The 26,749-nt window shown below is 37.0% G+C and overlaps 1 protein-coding gene and 1 long non-coding RNA gene across 9 annotated transcripts in view; one reads left to right on the forward strand and one right to left on the reverse strand.

The window, feature by feature from the left end:
• Nucleotides 1-479: 479 nt before the first annotated feature.
• On the reverse strand, nucleotides 480-19,026 carry LOC134475504 (uncharacterized). Of its 3 annotated transcripts, none has more exons than XR_010046655.1 (6): nucleotides 18,833-18,918; nucleotides 14,978-15,029; nucleotides 14,535-14,675; nucleotides 13,857-13,904; nucleotides 10,746-10,968; nucleotides 480-4,099 (listed from the first exon to the last, which is right to left on the reverse strand). It is a non-coding gene; the product is annotated as an uncharacterized LOC134475504 (long non-coding RNA). The 3 variants fall into 3 exon arrangements; XR_010046654.1 differs by lacking the exon at nucleotides 480-4,099 and adding an exon at nucleotides 6,755-7,870 and having other exon boundaries at nucleotides 18,908-19,026; XR_010046653.1 differs by lacking the exon at nucleotides 480-4,099 and adding an exon at nucleotides 6,755-7,870.
• The window catches only part of Slc25a14 (solute carrier family 25 member 14), a 35,972-nt gene continuing 28,179 nt past the window's right edge, over nucleotides 18,957-26,749 (forward strand). For 2 of the 6 annotated variants that reach the window (XR_010046652.1, XM_005000095.3), the window contains exons 1-4: nucleotides 18,968-19,093; nucleotides 19,225-19,470; nucleotides 24,610-24,703; nucleotides 25,856-26,003. Coding sequence is in view for 5 of the 6 variants with exons in the window: in XM_005000095.3 (XP_005000152.1) it covers nucleotides 19,396-19,470; nucleotides 24,610-24,703; nucleotides 25,856-26,003 (317 nt within the window). In the remaining variant the exon portion in view is untranslated. Of the gene's footprint in view, nucleotides 19,094-19,224; nucleotides 19,471-23,144; nucleotides 23,383-24,609; nucleotides 24,704-25,855; nucleotides 26,004-26,749 lie in introns of those variants that run through there. The other 4 variants (XM_013142122.2, XM_005000097.3, XM_005000098.4 and 1 more) reach the window with 4 other exon arrangements.

Consider the following 26,749-nt stretch of genomic DNA (forward strand, 5'->3'; position numbering starts at 1 on the left):
AAGGGAAGTTTAATTTCCGGGACTGTTTGTGGCTGGGGCTGGGGGATGACGGTATTCCAGATAAGGAGACACCCTGGCCTCAGGGAGCTTTGTGCAATGCAGACTCTGGAGACTCTGCAGTCTCCTTTGCTTAGGGAGCAGAGTAGGGACCAAGGCATTATCCCAGCTTCCAGGTTCTTACTCTCAGTAGGGGGCTAGCCAGCAGCAAGTGGGAGGTGGCCAAGTTAGGGAAGAAGGTAGCCTGGCAACAGCAGGGCTAGTTGTCAGCCTATTTTCTTTTTTAAGTTTTTTTTTTTTTTTTTTTGTCCCTGGAATTGAAATCATGACCTCGTGCCTGCCAGGCAAGCGCTTACACCACTGAGCGAAATCCTCAGCTCTATTTTATTTTTTTTTATTTTTATTATTTTATTTTATTTTATTTAAGAGGAAAAAGAGAAAAACACAAAACAAAACAAAGCAGTGTAAGGTTACACATAATACAGAACTACAAAAAAAGAAAAACATAACAGTAAGAAATCACCCGTTAATAGATTACATATTATCATCTTGGAAATAGTTGCTCAAATCACAGTATCAAAGAATAGAAAGTAGACATTCAAACAGAGAGACTGCAAACAGCTGTGTTCAATGATCCAAAAACATTAATATAGTCAGCTATTTAACACCCCTAAACACACTTGCTGTTATATCCGTTAGAGCTCTTTTTTTTTTCCTCCCTCTCTTTTTTACAACAAAATTTACACATTTTGGATTTTATTACTCCTTAGTTCTTATTACTTTCTTGGGGGGGGAGAGAATAAAGTCAAATATGGCAAAACAAAGCTGTCAGTCAAAACCAAGGATGGAAATATTTGAAGCTATAGTATATGAAGTTTTATCCAAATATTTCAAGGAAAAAGACAGACACTATGGTAACTACTATTCTTTAAAAAAATTATTTAGTTATTTCTTATGTTTATTTTAATTAAGGGAAAAATTTAAAAAATTAGGATATATAATAGTAACTCTTTTTGATTTCCTATTAACTTGTTTTGAAGTCCTGTAATACTCCCACGATCTTGTTTTGACTGATTAGACTCTGTTCCATTCTGTGTGATAGTATCAAGTTTGAGGGTATAGGCAACTACTTTGAAGGCAATAAGATTCACTAAGATGCCTATTTTATTTTTAATAACGTGTCTTGGACATCCACAGCAGAGCTTTCTAACTGCTGGCACCCTGCTGGGGACGTCTGGTCATCAGAAGCCTCAGATATAGTTACCTGAGATCTGTCAGTTGTGTGGCTGCTGAGCAAGCCAGACGTTTCAAATCTTCCCTGGATGCTGCAGCTTGGCCAGTTGGAAACTGTAATGGCCATTCATTTGGCCTTTGTTTTGCGTGTCGCAGCTACATGGGGCTGAGACTAGTGCCTGATCCTGGTAGCATGGAGGGACACCTGGTCGGGCGCAGGCCCTGGACTCTCCGTGATCAAGCCAGGACTGCCTTGGTAATCTAGTGGAGGATGGGGTGGTTTTGGACATCAGCTCGGCGTCCTGAGTCTTACCCAGCCAATACTTTAAGCTTCAGTGGTCTCTCACTGACTCCTTTTTCTAGTGGCTAAAAAGGAATTCCAGAAGCAGCTCATGGGTGCCAATAGGGATCAGCAGAACTTTAGTGCAGAGAACTTTCTGCAACATCTTGAAATTCTGAGGAGTTTTACAAAAAAAGAAAGGAAAAGGAGAAGAAAGGGAGAAAAGGAGGAAGTCAGTATTTGAAGAGAGGGAAAGAGGAGAGAGTCCTTGTGGAGATAAGGCAGCTTTGAAGTACAGATTTCAGGCTGGAAGGCAGCTTCCCTGAATTGGACATCTGGATTTGTGGATTTAAAACTGTAATGCTAGAGCGGTCCTTTGATTTATCTAGTCAAAAGAAAAACAGTGTAATCATGAGCCACCCTTTGACCTTTATGTGTACTAGACATTGAGGAACTTGGAATTTTTATATAAAAAACTTCCAAAACCCTTTCCTTTGTTCTCAAGACGTAGTTGATATAATTTATTACACTGGAAAGATGTCAGTTATAAGACAGCCAGTTCAGAACTAGATTCAGCCCTTTGTCACTTCTTGGCCTTTTAGCTAAGATCACATGTAGATTCAGCCCTTTAAGTTATGCACATTTATGTTAAAAAGCATTTTTTTTATTTAAAAGGAAAAAAAAAGAAAAACCAAAACAAAACAAGACAAAACAGTGTAAGGGTACAATACAGGACTCCAAAAAAAAAAAAAAATAAGTAAGAAATCACCGGTTAATAGATTACACATTGTCATCTTAGAAATAGTTGCTCAAGTCACAGGATCAAAGCATACAAAGTAGACATTCAAACAGTGAGACTGCAAACAGTTCTGTTCAATGATCCAACAAAAACTCCGTAATATGGTCATCTATCCTAACACACCTAAACACACTTGCAGTTGTAATCTTTAGAGCACTTTTTTCCCTCTTTTTTTTACAACAACATTTACACCTTTTGGGTTTTATTACTCCTTAGTTCTTATTACTTTTTTTTTGGAAGAGAATAAAGTCAAGTATGGCAAAACAAAGCTGTCAGTCAAATCCAAGGATAGACATAGTACATGATGTAAAAACAGAGTACAAGGTTATCAACAATGGTTACCATAATGCCACTTGATTCCTTAAAAAAATTGCCTATATCATTAGGTATAATTAAGTTGAACATTTCTTTTTTGATGTGGGAGAAAATTTAATGTTTTAAAAATATAAGCTGAGATGATTGTGGTGATACATGGCTGTAATCCCAGCACTTTGGGAGGCTGAGGCAGGAGGATAATAAAATGCAGCCCACCCTGGGCAATTTAGAAGTTAGTGAGAATTAGTCTCAAAAATAAGAATAAAAATAAAAATAATAAAGGTCAGGGGACATAGCTCAGTGAGGAAGGTCCCGGATTCAATCCCCCATACACACAGCAGAAAGCAAAGGCTCACTGCCTTTACTCTCACTTATTCATTCATTTATTTATTGCAGTGCTGAGGATGGAACCCAGCAGGGCTTACCAGAAGTGCTCTGTTCACTGAGCTGTATTCCCAGCTCAGCCGGTATTTACAATGGAGTGAATTTTCAAAAATGACTTTTTTTTGGTACCAGGAATCAAACTCAGGACCTTGCGCTTGCCAGGCAGGTTCTGTACCTCTGGCCTAAAAATAACTTTTAAAAGATCATAATTTATAGAAACATTTCAGAAAAAGTGTTCTTTTTTTTGGTACCGAGGATCAAACTCATGACCTTTCAGTTACCAGGCAAGTGTTTGAGCTGCTGAGCTAAATCCCCAATCAGGTGTTCACTTTTAAAATGTCATAAAGAAGGTGTAAAAATAGTGTTTAGCACAATATCTGGAATTTATTAAGCATTCCATAGTGCTCATTTCCTTTTCACTTGTTCCCAAAAAGTTACAACTTGATTTTTACCTAAAAGGATGTTAACAACTTTTGAATTTTTGGTTGCTCTTTGAACAGCACCTGTTTTGAATTTCCACATCCTAAATCAGACGGACCAAGTATCAGTGTGTGTGTGTGTGTGTGTGTGTGTGTGTTAAGGATTGAACCCAGGGCCTTGAGAATGAAAAATCTGTGTTCTGATATTTAGTTATGTTATCAGTTTTTAAAAGCTCAACAAGAGGTCCTGCAAGTCAGAAAAATTAAGCTCTTTAATTAAAAATTGGAATTGTTGTAAAAGCTCACAATATCAAAACATTTTTAGGATTTGGAAATTACTAGGGGAACATTAGGGCAACCTAGGTTCTGACAGAATGCAGATCATTAGTAGAGGGGATGCTTTAGCTTCTGAAATCTTTAGAAGGGACAGGAATATTTACTTCATATGGTAGGTATGAAATCTAAGTGAGCTTATGTATGTCAGAATTAAGCAACATTAGTTTTTTTGTGATGTACTTTTGTTTTCTTTTATTCTAACATTTTTATTTTGAGAACAATAATTGTGAAGTGACTTACCAACATATACTCTCAGCTACTTGGGATGCTGAGACAGGAGGATCACTTGAGCCCAGGAGTTGGAGACTAGCTTTTGTTGTACAACGTAGAATTTTCCTGTTTGGACAACATATCTTTCATGAATAATGGGGGCCTAATGTTTTCCTTTACAATCTGAATGCCTTTTTTCTTGCCTAATTTCACTGGCTAGAGTTTCTTGTATTCTATATAATGCTGCTGAATACATGTGAGTGGTTAAGAGAGAACAGGTTTATTTTGTTTCTGATGTTAGGGGAAAGTGTTCAGTCTGCATTAGTGAGAGGTTAGCAGTATGGTGTTTGTTTGTTTGCTTTTTTTGAGTCGGGGTCTCCCTCTGTAGTTCAGGCTGGCCTTGAGGTCACTATGTAACTCAGGCCGTCCTCGAACTTGCAATGATCCTCCTGCCTTAGCCTCCTTAGCACTGGGATTACAGGTATGTACTACCAAGTCCAGCAGCTATAGGTCCTTTGAAGTAACCCTTCATTTTGAGGAAGATGCCTTCTATTCCTCATTTGCTAAGAGATTTCACCAAGTATGGATGATGCATTTTGTCAAATGTTTCTCTGTGTTTTTAAAGATTGAATTTTTTTCCTTTATTTTGTTAACATGGTGAATTGCAGTGACAGATTTTGATTTTGAATCTACTTTATATTCCTCAAAATCTTTGTAATCATGATAAACTATCTTTTAAAATATGTATGGTTAGATTTAACTTGCTAAAATTTTGTTAAGTTTTAAACAACTTTAGGGGCATTGGTCTTTAGTTTTCTTTGTGATATCTCTGTCTGGCTTTGGTATCAGGGTAATGCTTGATTATAGAATGAGTTAGGAAGCATTATATTTTATATTCTGGAATTGTTTCTACAGAATTGTAATTATTTCTTCCTTAAAGGAGTAAAGTCTAGGCCTAAATTTTCTTTGTGAGGCAATTTAATTCCAAATTCATTTTTGTATAGTTATGAAACTATGTAGATCATTTATTTCTTCTCGAATAAGCTTCGGCAATTTATGTGTTTTTAGAAATTAGTTCATTTGTTCATTTTACTGAAGTTGCTAAATTTACTAGCATAAAGTTGTTAACAATATTTCCTTATTTTAATCTCTGTACTAGTTTTTTTTTTATTTCTACAACAAATTGCTACAGTTTAATGGCTTAGGAAACACATATTATCGCACAGATTCTGCAAGTTAGAAATTTGGAGACAGTCTATGTGGTTTCTCCACTCAAGATCTCTCACTAGGCTGTAATTAGTGTTACCAAGACTAAAATGTCATTTGAAGACTTTTTGGACAAGCCTATATAATTGTTGGCAGGACTCACGTTTTTTGTGGATTGGTGGACTAAGGACCTTATTTACTAGTGGCTGTTGGGCAGAGGTTGTTGTCAGTTACTTGCCACACTGTCCTCCTCTCCAATATAATAGCTTGCTTCATTAAATCCACCAATGGAGACACTGAAGCAAGATGGTTGTCATTATTCTAATCACAGGTGTGATACTTCACTACCTATTGCACTGATTAAAAAAATCAAGTCACCGAGTCAGTGTACATTCAAGGGGAAGAGGATAATACAGGGGCAAAAACACCAGGATAGTGGGATCATTAGAGACTATTATAATTAAGCTCCTAGTATCATTCCTGATATTGTTAATTGTGTCTATGTCCCCCTTTATCAGTCTGGCTAGAGGTTTATCTATTTTATTGACATTCTCAAACAACTAGCTTTTATTATTTTTGTTTTGTGTTTGCTTTCAATGTGTTTTGAATGCTAGACATAAAGGTCAAATGTTATACGATTTTACTTATATGAGGTACTTAGAATAGCCATATTCATACACACTGAAAGTAGAATAGTGGTTACCAGAGACTGCAACAGGAGAAGGGAAGTGATTATCTAGTGGGTTTCTGTTTGAGGTGATGAAAAAGTTCTGGAAATGAATAGGGATGATGGTTGCAAACACGGTGAATATAGAGGACTTAATGTAACTGAATTGTACACTTAAAATAGTAAATTTTTTTTTTAACTTTTTTTTCCCCGGTACCAGGGATGGAACTCACGACTGCCTGCTTGCAAGACAGGCGCTTATGCCGCTGAGCTAAATCCCAGCCCCTAAAATAGTAAATTTTATGTGATGTTTATTTTACCATAAAACAACCATGTCCACAAAAATAAGGAGCCACAGTTTGCCTCTGTCTCATAGAGTGCTGGGCTTAAATGAAATAATTTGAATGAAGTGTTTGACATAGTGCTGGTTCATACAGAAAATTTAAGAAAGAAAGGACAAATGCTTTTCTAATAATTTAGGAGTATTTACAGATGTGTTAGTCTTCTCTAGGGATTGGAAAATGATTTACTTGTTACTGGTGGTGTTGAACAGGAGGCAGAACAGTTTCATGTGCCAAAAAATCATAACAACACTCCTAGGCATAGTATAAAACTGAAGATTCAGATTTAATTAGATCTTGGATGGGGCCTGAGAATATGCATTTCTAACAATTTGCAGTGGCTGCTGCTGCTGCCAATTGGCAACATTTGAGAACCAGGGAGCTGGATGCTTCTTTGGGAGAGATACTTGAGATGTCATGTGATAATTCATGAGGTAGACCTAGATCCTTTGTTTTTCTTTTAAAGTTTGTGATTTCTGTGTCATGGCTTAAATATTTTCTCTTTACAAGATGACACTGTCATTTGAAAATGAGAGGCTTTAAATGATAATGGCCAATGTATCATCATGCTTGCTGTGATGGTCCCTCATCACATGTGGCTATTGAGCGCTTGAAACATATCTGTTCTGAATTGAGATGTGCCATGAGTATAAAATACATGAATATATAGTACAGATGCCTACATTATCTCATTAACAACTTTGTGTTGATTACATGCTGAAATGATAATACTTTGAATACAATGGGTTAAATTTATTATTATTATTTTTTTTGTATCAGGAATTGAACTCAGGACCTTGTGCTTGCCAGGCAGGCACTTATGCTGCTGAGCTATATACCCAGCCCTATTGGGTTAAATTTAAAAATAAAGTTTAAAAAGGACTATGAGTGGAAGGAGATCCTGTAGTATTTAGAGGGTACAAAAGGTTAGAAGATTTTCTTTTTGTTGGTTTTGAATCTCTGGGACAAATATGAAGCTGATAGGAAAGATAAATGGAAAGGGAGCCAGTAGAGTCCAGGAGCAGCAGGGCGCTGGGTGAGGGAGGAAGCCAGGCCTTTGACAAGGTAAAATAAGGTTTATTTTATATTCATACCATTATTTGAAACACAGAAAGACATGAAAATTTTAAGGACAAGAAGATAAATTTAACTTAAAAATGTTAAAGCTGATATCTGGGTAGTAGAGGTAATAAACTGTGCTTTTGTTTTTATCTTTTTGTTTAAATTTTTTTCTTTTATATTTTCCTGCCCTTCTGTAGAGTTTCATAACTTTTAAAATCAGTAGAGTATTACTATGAGCGCAAGAGCAGGAAATTTATTTCCCAATATAGTAAGGCCATGAATTAGAGTAGATGGGCCACTGACTCCAACACATGAAGCCACCCTACAGGAGACTGTGACAGGAACACACACGTCACAACAACTACAGTACTAGCTTGTGTATGTGCATGGTGAGGACTAGAAGGAGGGTCTGAATACCCCCAAGAATGTTTGGATTTCAGGTAATTTGCATTTTCTTGTTTTTACTTTTGTGTATAGTTCGTTTTATAATGACTGCATTTTTCTAGTCAGAAAAAAGACATTCTGAGTTTGAAAATTAGGTATAATCTTCATCACAGAAAGTAAATAGTCTTCTTCTTCTCTGTGTTGATTAAACCTCATCTTAGACTGTCACTCTTGTACCTGGAAGAAGCAAGTGGTCTTGTGGTGAGCTGGAGGGAGTGTGGAGGGGGTCACTTTTCAGGAAACGGGGCAACCTCTGGACCTGAGTGGCCTCTGGCCTATAGCCAGCAAGAAACTGATGGCTTCAGTGTTACAGCCCCAAGGAAATAAATTCTGTAACAATTTGAGCGAGCTTGGAATCAGATTTTTTTCACCAGTCAAGGCTCAAGACAAAAGCAATCTGGTTGATACCTTGATCTGCAGGCTTGTGGGGCCCTAGAGCACAGTGAAGTGATGACTAGACTCCTGACCTACAAAAACTGAGACAGTAGATGTGTGTTGCTTTTGTCAGGCTGTATTTTGGCATGACTTTGCCAGCACCCAATCTGTTTATCAGCAGCAGCACTGTTCTCAGCAAAAACCCACCTCAACACTAGGGCTGTCCTCATCAAACACAGGATATCATAGAAGAGATCAGATAGAGCATGGAATCTTCCAAGCACCAGGCCTTCTGAAGATACCCAAACATTTACACTGGATTCCTCAAAGACTTTGCCCAGTGAGGCACAGAACATTTAGAGAACTTTGATCACTAATGTTTACTAAGGTCTTTCCACCTAATAATGTCCCTTACCTTCTTTGAAACCCTGTAAGGAAGCCCACCTCTCTTTGTTCCATCTGTAGATGACCCTTTTGCCCACAGTCTGCGTGTACCCAGGTATTTAATTGTATACCTTATTGCTTTCACAAAAGCCTGTTGAGTGGTCTCTGCCTTGAGCTATTCTTTACAGTTCTAAGCTGTTGAATCTGTGGCAGTTTTTAACCACAGCAATAGAAATGTAATACATGCTTTTAATAGCAATGCATGAGAATTTGAGATGATTCACTTCCCTCCCAACCTTTTGTACCATTAATCCTTTTCACTCTGGTGGTTCTGGGTGCATATGATTTTAATTTTCTTTATGACTAATAATGAACAATTTTTCATGCTGGCTATTTGAATATGATCTTCTATGAACTGCCTTTCAAATATTTCTCCCATGACAAAATTGTGTCACCTATCTTATTATTATTGAGATTTAGGAGTTCATTATATATTGGACATATGATTTCATGGGGTACATAGATTAAAAATCTCTTTCCTCTGTCTGGAGCTTATCTTTTCACACTTTTAATAATATTTTAATGAAAATTTTAAAATTCTCATTTTTCAAATAAAAAACACATTCTAGGTTTGCATATGGTCCTGGACATTGAACAGAATCCCAGTTCCCACAAGTTGGGAATTTGGTTTTGAAGGAGATTAGAATATGTCACTCCAAAATATGACACATTGATGAAAGTATTATTTTGTGTTAAATGCAATTATCATCTGAAAAGAAAGAATTCCCTACTCTTCTCTTACATATCTAAAAAAAAGCAGGACATAAATTTCCCTTTGAGAAATCCCTCCCCACTCATACCTGGAAGAGGAGGGCAACTCTTACCATGGAAGATGGGGAGTGGACATCAAGATGAATTTACATAAACACTTCATACTAAAATTAGCCTTGCCTTCCATTAGTTCCCCTGTATATTTTCTCTTCACTTCCCCACAATTTTTCATCCCTTGAACCTGAAACCCTCTTTCTTTTTTCATTTTTAAATATTTATTTACTTTCCTCTTCCCTTTTTAAAAAGGGTATCATGGTTTGGATCTTAAATGTCAATTAAAGGGTTATGTGTTGAAGGATTGGTTCAAACATGAGGGCTCTGATCTCATGAACGGATTAACTTATTTATGGATTCAAAACTTAATGGGTTTGGAGAGTTGGATTTTGTTTTAAAAATGAGTGCTCTCTTTGCTTTTGGCCACCATGAAGTTTGCAGCTTTCCTCTACCACATGCTTGTGCTGTGATGTACTACTTCACTACAGGCCTAAAATCAATCTGGCCAAGAGACCATTTACTGAAACCTCTAAAACCAGGAGCCAAAATGTAAGTTTCCTTCATGTAAGTTGTTTTCCTCAACTATTTTGTTACAATGATAGACATGTGACTTACCAAGGAGGGTATATAATTCATTGCTTTGATTTTCCTTTTTCCGTGAACTCCTAAGCATGTAAATATTAATGAAAATTGTCTATTCTCTTGTTAAATTATTTTTATTCAAAATATGATTCAGGGCTACTCTCCTCTTTAGCTATAAGCCCTAAGATAGTAGAAAGTTTTTGCCCTCTGACATCTGGAAGCAGGACAGATAGTGACTGCTGGCAACATCAGAGGCCTCCATGGAGAGATGCAGCAGTGGAAGGGAACAGTGGATGTGAAGGACTGTACTAGCTGGGATTTACCACTTTCTAGGATGTGTTTGACATTATCATTATTGTTGAGTGAGCCACTTTAGCCAAAGTGACATAATTGTTCTAACCAGCTATTCTTTCTGGTATTTCAAGACTGAGATTGCCTAAGGGTAATAGGAAATACTGTGGGCCAGTGCCAAAGAACCAGGGGCTGGACCAACCAGGGAGCAACTTCTCATTCCTAACAAATTGAAGGGGTAGGAACTTGCAACAGACTCAAAAACCCAAAAACCAGCTACACCTGGAAAATATCTCTGAGAAGCAGTCATTTCCTAAAGGCTCCAAATACTAGCAATAAAGCAACTTGCCATACGCAATTACAAGCATCACCCCAAGAATTAAACTAAAAAAGAAAATAAGAACTTAGGATACAACTGCAGACATCCAGTTCACCAAAGGCAAATCCAGGAGACAATGAGGTGGGACAAAAATCACCCACCCAGGGGCTGGGGATTTAGCTCAGTGGCATAAGTGCTTGCCTTGCAAGCAGGCAGTCGTGAGTTCGATCCCCGGTACTGAAATAAAGACCAAAAAAAAAAAAAAAAATCACCCACCTGGCGTCCTCTGAAGTGGTAACAACAAAGAAAATAAATGAGGCTCTAGAAAAAAATCAAATCAGAAATAAGTACAGCGATGTTGTCCACGATGAAAACTTGGTATCTGGTAGCACAGTAACTAAGATTGTGGGAGGTCAGGAAAGTATGCACTATGAAGAGAGGTTGAGGGGTATCAAGCTTGTGGAAGAAAACATTACTGGGATGGATGATATATAAAGACCTATTGAGAGAAAAAAGAAAAGGCAATTAACATTTATTAAGTAAATGCTAAGTTCTTAACTATGCTAGAAGCATTAGAAAATCTTCAGGTAAGGAAACTGATGCTCAGAAAAATTAAGCATATTTTAGAAAGTCACATAGCTAGAAAGTGAAGAAATTTGGCTTCAAATATGTCTTCTGGCAATTCCACCTGTAAGTATACACAGCTCCAAGGCATAACACTATTAATCAGATGCTTATATATGCATACACATATTCATTTAATGACCTACTGTTTATAGATTATTCAGACTTACAAACGAGGCATGCTGTTCAGACTTTTGACCCATTTTTTGGTACAATTCTGTACATCTTGTTTATAGATCCTCAATGTCTTTTTGCACACTTTTTTTTAACCGAGAAACTCATGAACGTGCACTTGCCAGGGAGGCACTGCTGCTGAGCTACATTTCCAGCCACCTTGTTTATAGAGTACTTTTTATATAGTAATTTTTGCTGATTATATTGTACTGTACAGTACTGCAGTTTTATGTTCTGTTTTATGTTGTAGTACTGCATGAGTTATGCAAACAAAAGCAAATTCATCAAGTTCGAGTATTCTTTGATAATCTCTTTGTTTGAATATTGTAATGTACACATGATATACATTTTCTCATTTAACAACCAAGTCATTTAATGACCTAAGCAGTTATGGAGCTGGGTCATTAAATGAATAATATCTGTATTCACAGCAGAACCATTTGTGATAGCCCAAAATTGGAACTAGCCCAAATGTTCATTGATGGGTGAATGGATGAAGAATTTGTGCTACATAAGTGCAATGGGATGACATTTAGCTATAAAAAAGAATGAAAGTACTGATACTTGCTACAGTTTGGATGAACCTCAAAAACATACTAAATGGGGATGGGGATGTAGCTCAGAGGCACAGGTGCCTTCCAGGCAAGCGTGAGGCTGTGAGTTTGAGTCCCAGTTTAAAAAACAAAAAAAATTACTAAGTAAGTGAAGCCAGACACAAAAGTTTGCATATTGTTTCATTCCATTGATATGAGACTTTCAGAATAAGTAAATCCATAGACAGAAAGCACATTGGTGATTGCCAGCAGTACTGGGGAGGGAGGGAAGGGAAGCAGTTTCTTAATGGATATAGGGTTGGAAAATGTTAGGTGATAAAAATGGTGGCAAATGCTGTCAGTGTACTAAATGCCACTAAATTGTCCACTTTAAAATGGTTAACTTTATGTCATCTCACCGTCACCTTAGTTAACTAAAGAAAAAGTTGTTCTTGCTCAAAATATAGTCTTATTTTCATGCAGACCAGTTGTCTTTCTGGAGTCAGTAGAAAATAGAAAGCATACTTTAGTTCAATATAAATTAAAACTTTCTAACAGTTATCTAACAGTACAGTGAGCTGACTTGTGCTATATACTTACACTAGAAGTATTCTACCAAAGTCCAGGCAACTGTCTATGATAAATATTATGGAATTAACTTCCTAGTTTCATTCCAGTGATTAGATTTCTTCATTCTATCCTCTTGAGTAGTTTATATTTTAGAGGGATCAGAGTTCAAGCTTAACATAAGACTGTCAAACACCAGTCTTTGTGGTAGAGATTACAAATGATACAAGGGAACTTATTTTTTCAAAGAATTATTTATTTATTTATTTTTAGTACCAGGGATTGAACTCACAACCTTGCGCTTGCCAAGCAGGAGCTTAGGCCACTGAGTTAAATCCCCGGTGATACAAGGAAATTTATAAGGAAAATGACCAACTTTAAGAGTGTAAGATTTTTTTCTTTACATAATAGATTTGGAAAATGTTGTGAAAATAAACTCTAAGAAAGCAACGAAAATGCAAATGTGTTGAATGTGGCATGTGTTTATAATGTTGCTTCCATGCATGCTATTTTACTCATTTATAATAGAACTTTTAAAATCAGCCATTTGAAAACAAGCTCATTTTAACAAAGTTAATGGGGCTGGGGATTTAGCTCAGCGGCATAAGCGCCTGCCTTGCAAGCGCGTGGCCGTGTGTTCGATCCCCAGTACCGATTAAAAAAAAAAAAAAGAACAAAGTTAACCTAGGTGGTCATGGGGTTAACTGGGGGTGGCAGTGGTTGAGAAGGCAAAAACTGTCCTGTAGAAAACCTAAGAGCGATTTTCCCGTGCAGGGGGCCATCATTCTACAAGGATGTGCAGTAAGCCAAGGCCACAGCTACACATACCATTCACCTTACTGGAGAAAGCATAATCATTTCAAGTAAGAAGCACTTTTAAACTAAGCCCACTTGTTTGGCTGCAAGGGACCACTCTGCTGAGATCTTTTTTTTTTTCTTCATTTAAATAAGCAGGCAGTTGTGAGTTCGATCCCCGGTACCGATAAAAAGGAAAAAGACAAAAAAAAAAAAAAAAGAGAAAAAAAGGCACAGAAAAGAAAAACAAAAAGCAAAAGAGACAAACAAACAACAACAAACCTAATACAATAACAATATAGGTTTTCAAAACAAGATGGTAGGAATTTAACAATGGTTATAATATTGCATACTGTTACCTTTAAAAGAGTTGCTTAGATTACCAGATATAGACATGCAAAATTGATCTAATCATATGAGTATTAATTGTTCTTTTTCAGTAAATAATAGAATTAGTAATATAGTCATCTTAGCTATTTTATGTATGTATATATATATATATATTTTTTTTTCCTTTTCCTTTGCTTCTTTCCTCCTTTTCCCTATCCCAGTTACTTTTCCTTTGAGCAGTTTCTTACACAATATTTATTATAGATTTTGGGTCTTATTTGCTCTTTCAGTTTCTTACACTAGGGAGACAATACGATATTTACACATGTGAATTTATTTCACTTATGAAGTCACATCCACTTACCTATAAAAGTCTTGATGCAATCCTTCTTTATAGCTGAGTAGTACACCACTGTATAAAAATACCACACCGTTTTTATTCATTCCTCATTTGAAGGGTTTTTGGGTTGCTTCCAAAATCTGGCTGTTAAAAATTGTGCTTCTATAAACATGAGTGCACATAATTACTGTGGTATGATGTTTTCAGTTCTTCCGGGAAAATGCTCAGAAGTGGGCTAGCTGGGGCAAATGAAATCTCTAATTTTAGCTTTTTGAGGAACCTCCACACTGTCGGCTAAGATCCAAATGGGAGAAAAATTCACGTTTTGGAATTCATATACATATTTCTTATATTATTTCAATTTTAAGTGAGGAAATTTCTGAAGTTAACAGAGGCCTTCTGGTATTAAAGTTGAGAGCCTGAGTTCAGAAGTCATACCTGAGCTTATTTTACTTTTTATTTGAGACACGGTCTTGCCAAGTAGTCCATGCTGGATTGGAACTCCAGGCTTGGCCTCCTGAGTGCTATGATTCCAGGTGTGTGCCACCACTTCTGGCTCAAACCCGAGTTTGCATCTCAGTGCTGGCACTTATCAAATTATTCTCAACTTTTTATGGTCACATTTTAAAATCTGCCATAAACAGAAAATAATGGTACCTGTCTTACAGAGTAGCTGTGAACATAAAAAACCCTTGGTATTACCTTTGGTATGTGACAAATACTCCATAATGTCAGTTATCATGGTATTGCCTGAAGAAATTTTTTGGGGGGGTACCAGGATAGAACTCTCGACCTCCCACTTGCCAGGTAGGCGCTTAGGCTGCTGAGCTAAATGCCCGGCCTCTGAAAAAAAAAATTTAAAAGTAAAAAAATTGAAAAATGTGAACTAAAATAAGAAAGATCCTTTTGAGAAAAAGAAACTCTAAATTTTGCACATTTAACAAATAAGCGCCAAGTGCCTTACACTGGCTGACTTCCACTTGTAATACAAACAATAAACCAAAAAGCAAATTGAAGACAATCTCAGAAAATGGAAAGACATCCCTTGCTCATGGATAGGAAGAATAAATATTGTGAAAATGGCCATTCTCCCAAAACTCTTATATAGATTCAATGCAATCCCAATAAAAATACCATCAACATACCTCATAGATCTCGAGAAATCAATCCTAAAATTCATCTGGAGTGAGAAGAGACCTAGAATAGCAAAGACAGTTCTAAGCAGCGAAGGCAAGGCAGGAGGCATCACAATCCCTGACTTGAAGTTATACTACAAAGCAACTGTAGTAAAATCAACATGGTACTGGAATAAAAACAGACCTGAAGATCAATGAATAGATTAGAAGATACAACCACAAATACCAACACACTCAACTACCTTATCTTTGATAAAGGAGCCAAACATGTTCACTGGAAGAAGGACAGTCTCTTTAATAAATGGTGTTGGAAAAACTGGCTCTCCATATGCCAAAAACTAAAACTAGACCCATGCCTATCACCATGTAATAAATTACAATCTAAATGGGTCAAAGATCTGAATATTAAAACAGAAATACTAAATCTATTGGAAGACAAATTGGGTAAAAACCTTGAAGATATAGGGGTAGGTAGAGAATTCATGAACAGGACTCAAACGACATGGGAAATACTTCCCAGAATCAATAACTGGGATCATCTCTTATTAAAAAGTTTCTGCACTGTGAAATCTCCAGCATAGTGAAAAGAAAACCCACAAACTGGCAAAAAATCTTAGTGAACTGTCCCTCAGACAAAGGACTTCTGTCTAAAACATAGAATTAAAAACAATCAGACCCCCCCCCCCAAATTCAAAGATCCAACCCAAAAATGGGCATCTGAGATGAATACACACTTTTCAGATGAAGAAATACAAGTGGCAAATAAATACATGAAAACATGTTCATCACCATTACTCATTAGAGAAATGCCAATTAAAGCTACATTGAGATTACATCTCACTCCTGGAAGAATGGCCAGGATCAAGCAAACCACCAACGACAAATGCTGGAGAGGCTGTGGGGAAAAAGGAACTCTCCTGCACTGTTGTTTGTGGGAGTGTAGACTGATGCAACCACTGTGGAGGTCAGTCTGGAGATTTCTCAAAAAGCTGGGATTGGAAGTCCCATTTGTTCCAGCTATTCCACTTCTAGGCATATTCCCAGAAGAACTGAAAGCATCATACCACAGTGATATATGTGCACCCATGTTTATAGCAGCACAATTTGTAATAGCCAGATCTTGGGAACAACCTAAGTGTCCATCAATTGAGGAATGGATAAAAAAAGTTGTGGTATTTTTATACAATGGAGCACTACTCACTTATAAAGAAGGATCACATTGAGATATTTATAAATAAATGGGCGCAGCTTGAGACCCATACTCGTAAGTGAAATAAATGAATGCATGTATGAATACTGAATAGTTTCCCTAGTATAAGAAATGATACAAATACATAAAAGTATGTGGTAATCATGATTCCCCATTATATGGTTTTGAAGCCTTATAAAGTTTTCACTCATTAATTGGAATGGTTTTATTCTGGGCTGTTTGATATTATTGTCTGTGATAATATGCACAGCTATTTTGAAGAAAACAAGACATAATAATAGCTAGTGCTGATTTAATATCATCTTGTTTTGAAGTCCCATCAAATTGTTGTTCTTCTGTCCCCATTGCTTTTATCATGTTGTATCTTATTGGATATTATTATATGTGATAGTATAAAAAATTTTTTATAGGCAAAGAGATAATATAGAAACCATTATTCATTTTCTGTTAGCTGGTTCTAAATACCTTGTAATACTTTCATTCTCTTGAATGGTTTCATACTGTCTTGATATGTTTGATGCTATAGTATACGAAGTTATACTCAAATATTTCAAGGAAAGAGACACTATGGTACCTACTATTAAGTTGGGTTATCTTGTGGTGAAACACTATGTTGCTTAAATTGTTCTGTTCTGATCTGTATTGCTACGTTATTATGACCTCTTTTATGTCAATCTCCCCCCCTTTTTAAAAATTTATTATTATTTTTTAATTAAGAGAAAAATTTAAAAAAATTAGCAGGATATATTATAGTAACTTTTCTGATTTCCTATTAACTTGATTTGAAGCCCCGTATTGCTCTCACATCTTCTTTTGACCTATTTTACTCTATACTGTTCTGTTTGATATTATCCTTTTTTTTTTTTTTTTTGTCTTTTTTTCCTTTTTATCAGTACCGGGGATCGCTGTTTGATATTATCAATTTTGAGGGTATAGGCCACTACTTTGAACACAATAAGATTCACTATGATGCCCATTCTGGTTTGACTATTATCTTCTTTTAAATTTCAGTAATGTTTCCAGTGTTTAGGTTTTATTGGTTTTGTTCTGTACTGCTTCGTTCAACTTTATTATACCTGATGATATAGGCAATTCTTTTTAAGGTAGCAAGGGGCATTACGGTAACCATTGTTGATTATCTTGTATTGTTTTTACATCATGTACTATGTCCATCCTTTGTTTTGACTGACTCTGCTTTGTTTTGTCACATTTGGTTTTATTCTCTTCCAAAAAAAAGTAATAAGAACTGTGGGAGTAATAAAACCCAAAATGTGTAAATGTTATTGCAAAAAAGAGCAGAAAAGAAAGTGCTCTAAAGGACACAACTGCAAGTGTGTTTAGGTGTGTAAGATAGATGATCATATTACTAAGTTTTTGTTGGATCATTGAGTACAGCTGTTTGCAGTCTCACTGTTTGGTGGGATTTTTTTTCTTTTATTGGTACCTGGGATCCAATTTATGACAGCCAGCCTGCTTGCAAGGCAGGTGCTTACGTGGCTGAGCTAAATCCCCAGCCCCAAGTCTCACTGTTTGAATGTCCACTTTGTGTGCTTAATTTTGTAACTTGATCAACTATTTCCAAGATGACAATATGTAATCTATTAACTAGTGATTTCTCAGTTTGTTTTTTTGAAATTCTGAATTACTTGTACACTTTTACTGTTTTGTTTTTTTTCTTTAAATGAAAAACAATAAACCTATTATTACTATCACCTGAGAGCAGCCTTCATGTGAGGATTAGAATTCGGTTGTAGTAGTCAGTATGGAGGTACACACCTGTAACTCCAACACTAGGGAGGCAGAAGCAGGATTGCCATGAGTCCATCTTGGACTACATAGGGAGCTCAAGGCCAATGTCAACTACTCATTAAGATATTGTCTCAAAAATACTAAATTCAGATGTGGCTTATTGGCTAATGGTCTTGTCCTGGCTTTGCGTTTATCAATTCTAGCGGCCCTGGCCACTAAAACCAGGCACTGGGTTCTCATTTTGTCCTAGATTGTGAGGTGTGGATTAAACCCGGTTAGGAAATCTCTTCTTTAGATTCTTTAACTTTCTATGGTCCCAATTTCTGTTTCCAATGTGCTCTGAAGTTTCTGCCTAAACCAACAGCTAGGAGTACAGGACCTGTAAGTTTTCAGTGACTAATCTCTAACTTTGAATAGGCGCCCAGCTTTACTTTCCTATCCTGATTTTCTTTCTGAGCCAAGTGCCTCGCAAAACTAGGTTCAGCCTTTATTCCTCATTTTCTCACTTTCGTTTCAAACATTTTGTGCCGTCTTCCTTTATCTTATCTCTTTTTTTACTCCTGTAACGTGACCCCCGCCCACCCTCCGTGACCCCCGCCCACCCTCAGCGACCTTTGTCCCTGCTAGCCGCCCTTCCCCCCCCCACCCTGCTGCTGGTGCCCCCATTTGCTCCGCCCCTCACGCCGCTCCGCCCGCCCTCACGCCACGCCCCCCTGCGCCCCCTCCCCTAACCCCTCCTTTCGCGCTCCTCACTTTGCTGTCCCTTCAAGCTTGCGCTCCACCAGTCTTGTACGTGCCAGGTGGGTGTGTAACGTGGTAACAAAGCGACACCTTTGCCCTAGCTGGTGAGCACAGAAACTGCAGATGCTGTCAAATTCTCACGCTTTAGTTCCCTTCCCGTATACCTTCCGAAAGTCGGGTTGCCCCTCAGAACTCTGGAACTTATCCTTCCAGGCCCCCGTAGCTTTCCAGAAGCTCACCTTTTGACCTGTGAAGCCGCTTCTTATTTCGCGCCTTCTTTTTAGTTCTCGAAGGGGGCGGAGCCACCGTTGCCCAGGCGACACCTTGGTTACTTCCGCTGGTATCAATGCTTCCGGGTTGGCGGTGCTGTGGCGTTTCCGGCTGTGGGAGCCTCGGCTTTCCAGTCATCTGAGGAGCCCGAACAGGTGAGGGGGAGCTCCTGGACTTCCAGGCTGGGGAGCGGGGGCTGGGCCGCGCCAGGCCGCGCAGGGCCATTCTGGCCTGGTTCCCGGGCTGGGAGGGGCTTAACGGTCCTTTGGTCTCTCTCTCCCCTCAGCCGAGTCCCTTCCCTGTCTTTCACTCTTCTGGCAACGGTGGTTTTACTTCTTCGATTGAGCCCTGCTTCCTCGACCCCCCGGGAGGCTGCCTCCTTCAGGCACCTCTCTTCTCTCCAAGGACTCGCTGTGACAGCTGAGGAACTGGCAAGATCCTGCTACCCAGAGGGTGAATGGGTATCTTTCCTGGAATAATCCTTATTTTTCTAAGGGTGAAGTTTGCGACGGCGGCCGTGATTGTAAGCGGAGTAAGCAAAAACCTCCATTGTATTAGTGTGAGGGATGCTGTTGAAAGATGCTCCCCTTCAGTTTCTCCCCTGCCACTCTTGATGTGAAGGCATTGAAGGCATCTATTAAAATGCAGTTCAGTTACTTGATTGGGATGACAGCTATTATCAACATGAAATAGTTTTCAGTCAGGCTAGAGATGCTTAGAGACGTCATGAACACTAATCTCATCTTCATTCCCTACTGCATTACTTAATGGTGTATTTACCTTTTTGTCTACATTTCAGAAATGTACCCCTGGGCTAGGAGTTTAGCTCAGTGGCATAAGAGCTTGCCTGGCAAGCACGAGGTCGTGAGTTTGATAACCAGTACCCCCCCCCAAATATATATATATATATGGAAAGAAAGAAAGAAGAATGCACCCCTAATCTCTCTACCAACAAGAATCCTTACCTGATTTACTTCACACCATCCTAAGCCAGACTCCCTGCCTCAACTGTTTGTCATCCATTGTATTTGCTCCTTCCATAGTAGCCTAATTTAATACGATGGATTTCCTCCAGTCATTTATCTGTAAAAATTTTATAACACCCCTATGCACCTTGGTTCCAAGTCTTTCAGTATAATCTACTTCTTATGCTGATGTTAGCCAACAAGTGAATTCTCTATTCAAGTTGGTTTTATTTGCTTCTTAGCAGAAACCATATTGATGCTTACCTCTACATTGTGTTTATTTTAACCACACTTGAGTGTCTGTTCATCCTGTCACCTCCCTTACTTGCACCTATTTGGAGTCAGCCTCCCCTCTGTTGTCTCCATAAGCTTTTTTGAATTCTTCAAGATTCTAATGATTGTTTCCCTTCCCATGCTCTCATTGTTCTTATAGGTTATAATACATAGTTTAGAATTTAACTTTTCTCTAATGAGGTACAGTACTTTGCTTTCTCCCACCGGATTATAAGCTCTTAAAAGGCAAGTATCATATTTCATACAACTTTCACCTCTGCTCCATCTCCTTAAATTATCCAGGAAAGCTAATGAGTGGTAAATATTGTTTTGGTGTTAGAATATATTTCTATGTTTTTAAAAATATCATGATTATTGCAGGTGTGAACATTTAGTATGCCTTCAATAAGTATTTGTTGGCTCTTCATTGTTACTTACTGAATGTGAGACTCTAATCCTTCCCCTTAAAGGACAGAGAAGAAAGGCACTCATAGTTTCCTGACTAGATCTTTGGAGTAGTGTAGGGCTATTTAAATTACATCATGGCACATTTTTTACTGTTGGATTATCAAATGTTCTTTAGACCTTCAGAATACATGTCTGCATTTTAAAGATAATTTTTATTGGATTCTTTTACAATAAAAATAGGGTATCAGATTTCTATTTTAACTTACATGACTTTTCTTTTTATCCATATCTGGGGTTTGCCTCTTCCTCCCTCAAATCCATCATTTTAAGAGGGGTTGGGGTATTTTACACCAGTAATTCTCTGTAACCAAAGCAAGAGAAGAGAATTCATAGGCAGAGCCTATCTGGGGAACATGACAGTGTTGTGTACATGGTGTTTAGCATTGACCAGATCCAGAAATTTACTTTTCTGGTTTCTCCCGAATCTTTTTATATAGAAGTTGAATATATAGGTAAAGGAGATCACCCTGGAAAACCAACTATTTAATGGATGTGCACTCAATTCTGTGTAAGCTATTCTTAGGGTTATAAAAATATTGTGAGATATGTCTGCCATCAGGGATCTTACTTGGTTAAGAGGGAAAATAAAAATAACATGGTGCAACTAGAACATAAACCTCATCTAAATGTGTATTTTTATGCCTGAATTTAAAAATAAGTGAAAGTTCAAAAAATATTGCCTGGCTATAAAATGAATTTGGCATAATGCGCATGTGTCCATGTATACAGCCTTACTAAAAAGACTCAGCAGCTTAATTTAATGATTCAGTAGAGTGTTACAGCCCCCTGAAAAACAACTGCTGTTTTCAGAAAACAGCCAGGGAAATTTAGCCTGATAAGAATAAGATTTAGGGGGCTGGAGATTTAGCTCAGCAGCATAAGCCTTGCAAGCAGGCAGTCATGAGTTCGATCCTTGGTACCGATAAAAAGGAAAAAGATAAAAAAAAAAAAGGATAAGAGTTAGGAGAACATGGTAACTTTCTTTAAATACTTGAAGGACTCTCTCACTAGAGAAAAACAATGCATTTGTTTAATATTTGCCTCCAAAGACTGGGTGAAAATAAAAGAAGACAGACATTTGAGCTAGTGTGAGAAAACATTGTTAAAAGTGAAATTCGGTCAAAAATTACACAAGGTTTGTTCACAATGTAGTATTCTTTTCTAAATAGTAAAACAAGTTTAGCTATCAGATACCAGTAGGGGCAGTACTTGATTTAGCCAGTGGTTCCCAGACTTGGATTTTAGGGGTCAGAAATACAGTCAAGCTAATTTTGCCAAGTAATGACACTAAACAAAATCAGATTCCAACTATTATAATTTCATACAAGAAATGTTTTTTTAATGCTCGAGGTATAAGCATAAGAAGTATAAGAAGAGGTATAAGAAGGTATAAGAAGTATATGGTATAAGAGGTATAAGAAGAATATGAGCTAATAATAGGTAGTACTTTAAGTACATTTAATTGAAAAAGGCCCAGATACCTATATTTTTTTCATATCAGCTCAGAATTGTAAATTTCATTAAGGAACCTTTGGTCTAACTGATCTTTCTGCTCCCTGCGATAACTCTGAACCCTCCCTTTCACTGATTCATTATTGCTCCCTGAACTTTGAGCACATTTTCCTTGTTAAAAGGCTAGATAGCATATAATAAAGTCTGATAGAGGCTTTCTCTGAAATTTAAGAGTTGAAAGAAGCAAAAATAAAATTCTGGGGAGATGCATAGGAATTGTCTGCAACATTTAAGAGTATTTCAAGAAAACTTTAAATTTGTTAATAGAGAGTGATTTTTTTCCCCCATAAACTCAGGGAATCTGCCATGGTCCTACTTTTCTGTCTCTATTCTCACACTGCATGTGTCACATTTTATTATTAATTCTAATCTTAAAATGTAGGCATAGCTAAAAATGTTGATGAGGTAGTGTTTAGACTTTCAAACTTACGTTAAGCTGCAGCTGATATTTATATTATCCACTTCTTTTTGCTTTTTGGAATTTCTCTTAATTTTATTTCAAAAGAGCTGTTTTCTACATTCTGTATGTCGTATTCTTGAAAGAACATCTTCACAATTATTTTTCTGGTCTGTAACTAAAACATCCACCTGCATGTTTGATATTTTGTCTAGAAAATTATTCTTTGCTTAGTTACAGATAATTTCTTATGTAGAAACAAAGCAAAACTTTGTCTCTAAGAAGAGATTGTGATTCAGATTTGCTAACCTCAGATTGGCAGTGGGGAGATGGGCAGCAAGTACTGTCTATTAAAATGTAAATTTGGATATTTAAATTTTGAGAAATGATAAAGTGATGGAGCTAAGTGTCACACATATTTCTAGGTGTTTTACATGTATTATTTAATTTTACAACAACCATATGATGCAGTTTTTTTTCTTCTCATAGTCATATAAACATTGAGATGTTAACTTGCCTAAAGTCACAGAACTAGCAAGTGATGGAGGAGGATTTGAATTTAGGTAATCTAACTTTAGAGTCCTCCTTCCTGACCATAAACCACTTGTAGTTGCTCCTGAAATTCAGAAGTGATACTCTGTTTTTTTTTTTTCTTTTTATTGATACCAGGGATCAAACTCACGACCGCCTGCTTGTAAGGCAGGCGCTTATGCCGCTGAGCTAAATCCCCAGCCCCAGAAGTGATACTCTGAATAAAGGATGTTGAAAGGAAATCTGAGAGCCCATTTTTAGAAAAGTTAGTGCTTTCTTCTGGACAAGGATTTAACAGGTGATGCCTAAGGCTTTAGTTCTTAAGTGTGCAAATATTAGCCTTATTTAGAAACTTACAACTTCTCAGGGTGAAGAACACCACCAATCGGAAACTCTGAGAAGAGAGGCTAGCAGTCCATGTTTTTCTTTTGTCTTTTTGATACAGGGTTACACTGTGTGGTTCAGGCTAAACTTAGGCTTACTTTATAGGCACACACTGGTCTTAAACTTGTAAAGATCTGCCTGCCTCAGCCTCCCTGAGTGCTGGGATTATAGGAGTGCGCCACCATGCCCGGCTAGCAGTCCATGTACATTCTAGATGATTGTGGTGCAGTTTGCTAAAAATCTGCTAAAATTGGAAAACCATTGGTCTAGAGGCCAGAGCTATACACAAATCATATCCAAGAGAGAAGGGCTGGGGGTAACAGAAACAGAGAAGAAAACTAAAATGATTGAAGATGATGGTCTAATAGGAGTGGCACATGAAAGGGGAAAAGGAAGCTGGAAACAGAAAAATTATAAAATAACTATTTGTATGTGCTTTAAAAAGGCCAGGGGGAAGAAAAAGGAGATCAATTAGATGGATGCATGTTAAATATTAGAGATATCATTCACATTGCTGTCATTTGTCTGGGGACCAGAAGGAGTACATGAAATACTTCGCTCAGCCTGGGCCTAGGCAGAGCGCATAGTTGTATGTAGCTAGATATAAATCTTAGATGAACTCCAACCCTAAAGTTTAGTGGAGAGATGAGAGGGCTGAAAACACAAGTAGGTAGTGGAGTGAATCTATGCTTAGTGTCCGAATCAAGGTAACTGAATGCCGTGAACTGCTTTTATGAGATGCCTCAGCCTATATAATTTGAATTCTGGGTTGCTTCCCTTGTAATTGTTTAGTTGTATTCTAAGTTAAGTGTGCTGGACCAAGTGAAGTCTCTTCTGTAGGTGGAGATGAGTAAAAACACATTGAAGAAACTAGAGAGAATGAAGGACACAGGTTGATCTTTGAATGAATCACACACATTCCCCTACAGAATGGTAGTAAAGAACAGATTCATGATCACCCAGCACATTAAAATACGATCTCAAAAAAATAAATAAAATAGGATCTTACTTAGTGTCATACCACTTGTGGAATTTTTCCTGCATGTTTTGTTTGTCAGATTTATTGATCTAAATAATTCGCTCAGATGCTAACAAATGGTCCTCACTTGTATGCTTTATTCTGATTTGTGTTTATTTTTAGTACCAGAAAAGTGCCACTGTAAGCCATGAGATGTCTGGTCTGAATTGGAAACCCTTTGTATATGGCGGCCTTGCCTCTATTGTTGCTGAGTTTGGTAAGAATGTGAAAAAAATGACAAGTCCATATTTTATTATATAGATGGCATATGATGCAGTTAATTTTTATGAAAATAGAGACAATGATAAGCTTTCTTTATTTTAAAAATTATTGTCTCAAAGATAAATAATATTTTGGAGAAAGTACTATGAATGGTACAGCAAATGAAGTTAAGGAAACCATTGGTCCAACTTTGAAAACTTTTTTGCTAGTTTAGTAATTTGTTAATTTGCTAGAATTAAGTAAAAATACAGAAGCAGTCAGACCTGTTGGGATTCTCCTGTGTTTCATTGTACTAATGGACTTTCTTTTATGCTGTTAGTTTATAACTCTCTTAGCATCCAAGCTTCTTTTTTAAAGTTCTGTCTTATTTTAGAATAAAACTAGCAAGATTGAATAAGATTCTTCTTTGTTTGATTTTAATTTTGAAATATTTTTAGAATGTAATGTTTTCATCTTCCGGGTTTCCTCTTTCCTAAACTAGTTATAAATGATCACAGTCTACCAAACTGTTTACTTTCTTGGCTATTCTCTGGTATTCTATCTAGGTTAGTTTTAGACCTTAATATATTTCTTGGAATGTACTTTGTCAGTGAAATAACTACTTCTGTGTACTGAAATAAGAAAAAGTCATTTGGTTAACGAAATTTTACCCTCTAAGCATTTTGTTACTATTAGAACTGAATTATCTAAGGAATAAAAAGTAATGGAACCAAACAGAGTATTGTCATTATCTTTTGTTTATTTTTTATAATCAAGTTTTTTTTAAAAAAAACCACAAATGTTTTAGTAGTAGATAAGAGCACCTGGAGCAGCAAACCTATGATTTCCTGTGTTTGTGAAAATTTGAGGACCTTTTAAGATGAGAAGTGGGAAGAGTTGAGCAAGAGACTGATAAAATGCCATATTGAATGTTATAGATGAAAATAAAACATTTAAGTTACTTTGCATTTATATTGTATTAGAATCATCTTAAAGCACTTTGTATATCACATTGGCAGGCATAGGATGGGCCAAATTGTGCTGCCTAGGTACAGTATATTACATTTTACTTTACAACATATAATTCTTGTCCTCTGGCAGTGGTATTCTAGTAGATATCGTCAATCATGAGTTGAAAATACTTAGAAGTGAGTGTGTTCCTTTATAGGAACTTTCCCCGTAGACCTCACCAAAACACGACTTCAAGTACAAGGCCAAAGCATTGATGTTCGCTTTAAAGAGATAAAATATAGAGGAATGTTCCATGCCTTGTTCCGAATCTATAAAGAAGAAGGTGTGTTGGCTCTATATTCAGGGTAAGAATGGATTTTTTTCTTATAAACAGAAAAGCTTCTTAGAGTGTGTATTTCAATTGTATAATAGTTTGTACCTTTATAGCCACCATTTCAACATGTAATTCTGTGTTAAAGGGGTGTCAGTTTTATTTTGCTTGATTACAAGCTTTAAATTTTGTGTTTAGATGGCTGTAAATGATGTGTTGAAATGGATGTATCATTGCAGCTAAGGCTTTCTATTGGTTTATCTTCTTCCACTTTCCTAGGCCATCCTAAATCTAAGCTACGAGTTTATTGCTCAGAGAATGGAAATCGTTTTATCATTAATCTGTGTTAGGTTTATTTAAAAGATAATTTTCTTGAAGAAAAATATCAAGTCATCATCCTGAAGCAAGTGATTCACAGATCATCTGTTTTACCTTGTTCTTCATTAGTATGGATAATCACAAGAGATTTTTTTTCCGTTATCAAGCAATAAAGTAGGAAACACACATATTTAGCCATCATTTATCAATCATATCCATTTAAGCTGCTTTCTATTTATACCTCCTGTATAGTTAGTTCCTTTGCAGGAATCTCAAAGGAGGTATGCATGAAAATGTTTCCAGTTTATGACCTGACTTAAATAGGTTGAGATCGGGGCTGGGGATTTAGCTCAGCAGCATAAGCGCCTGCCTTGCAAGTGTGTAGTCGTAAGTTCATTCCCCGTACCAAAAAAAAAAAAAGAAGAAAGTTTAATAGGTTGAGATCTTGGCTCTAGTACTTCC

The sequence above is a fragment of the Cavia porcellus genome, unplaced genomic scaffold (assembly GCF_034190915.1).
Source record: "Cavia porcellus strain 051 isolate PalLab524CR breed Dunkin Hartley unplaced genomic scaffold, mCavPor4.1 scaffold_3, whole genome shotgun sequence".
NCBI lineage: Eukaryota > Metazoa > Chordata > Mammalia > Rodentia > Caviidae > Cavia > Cavia porcellus.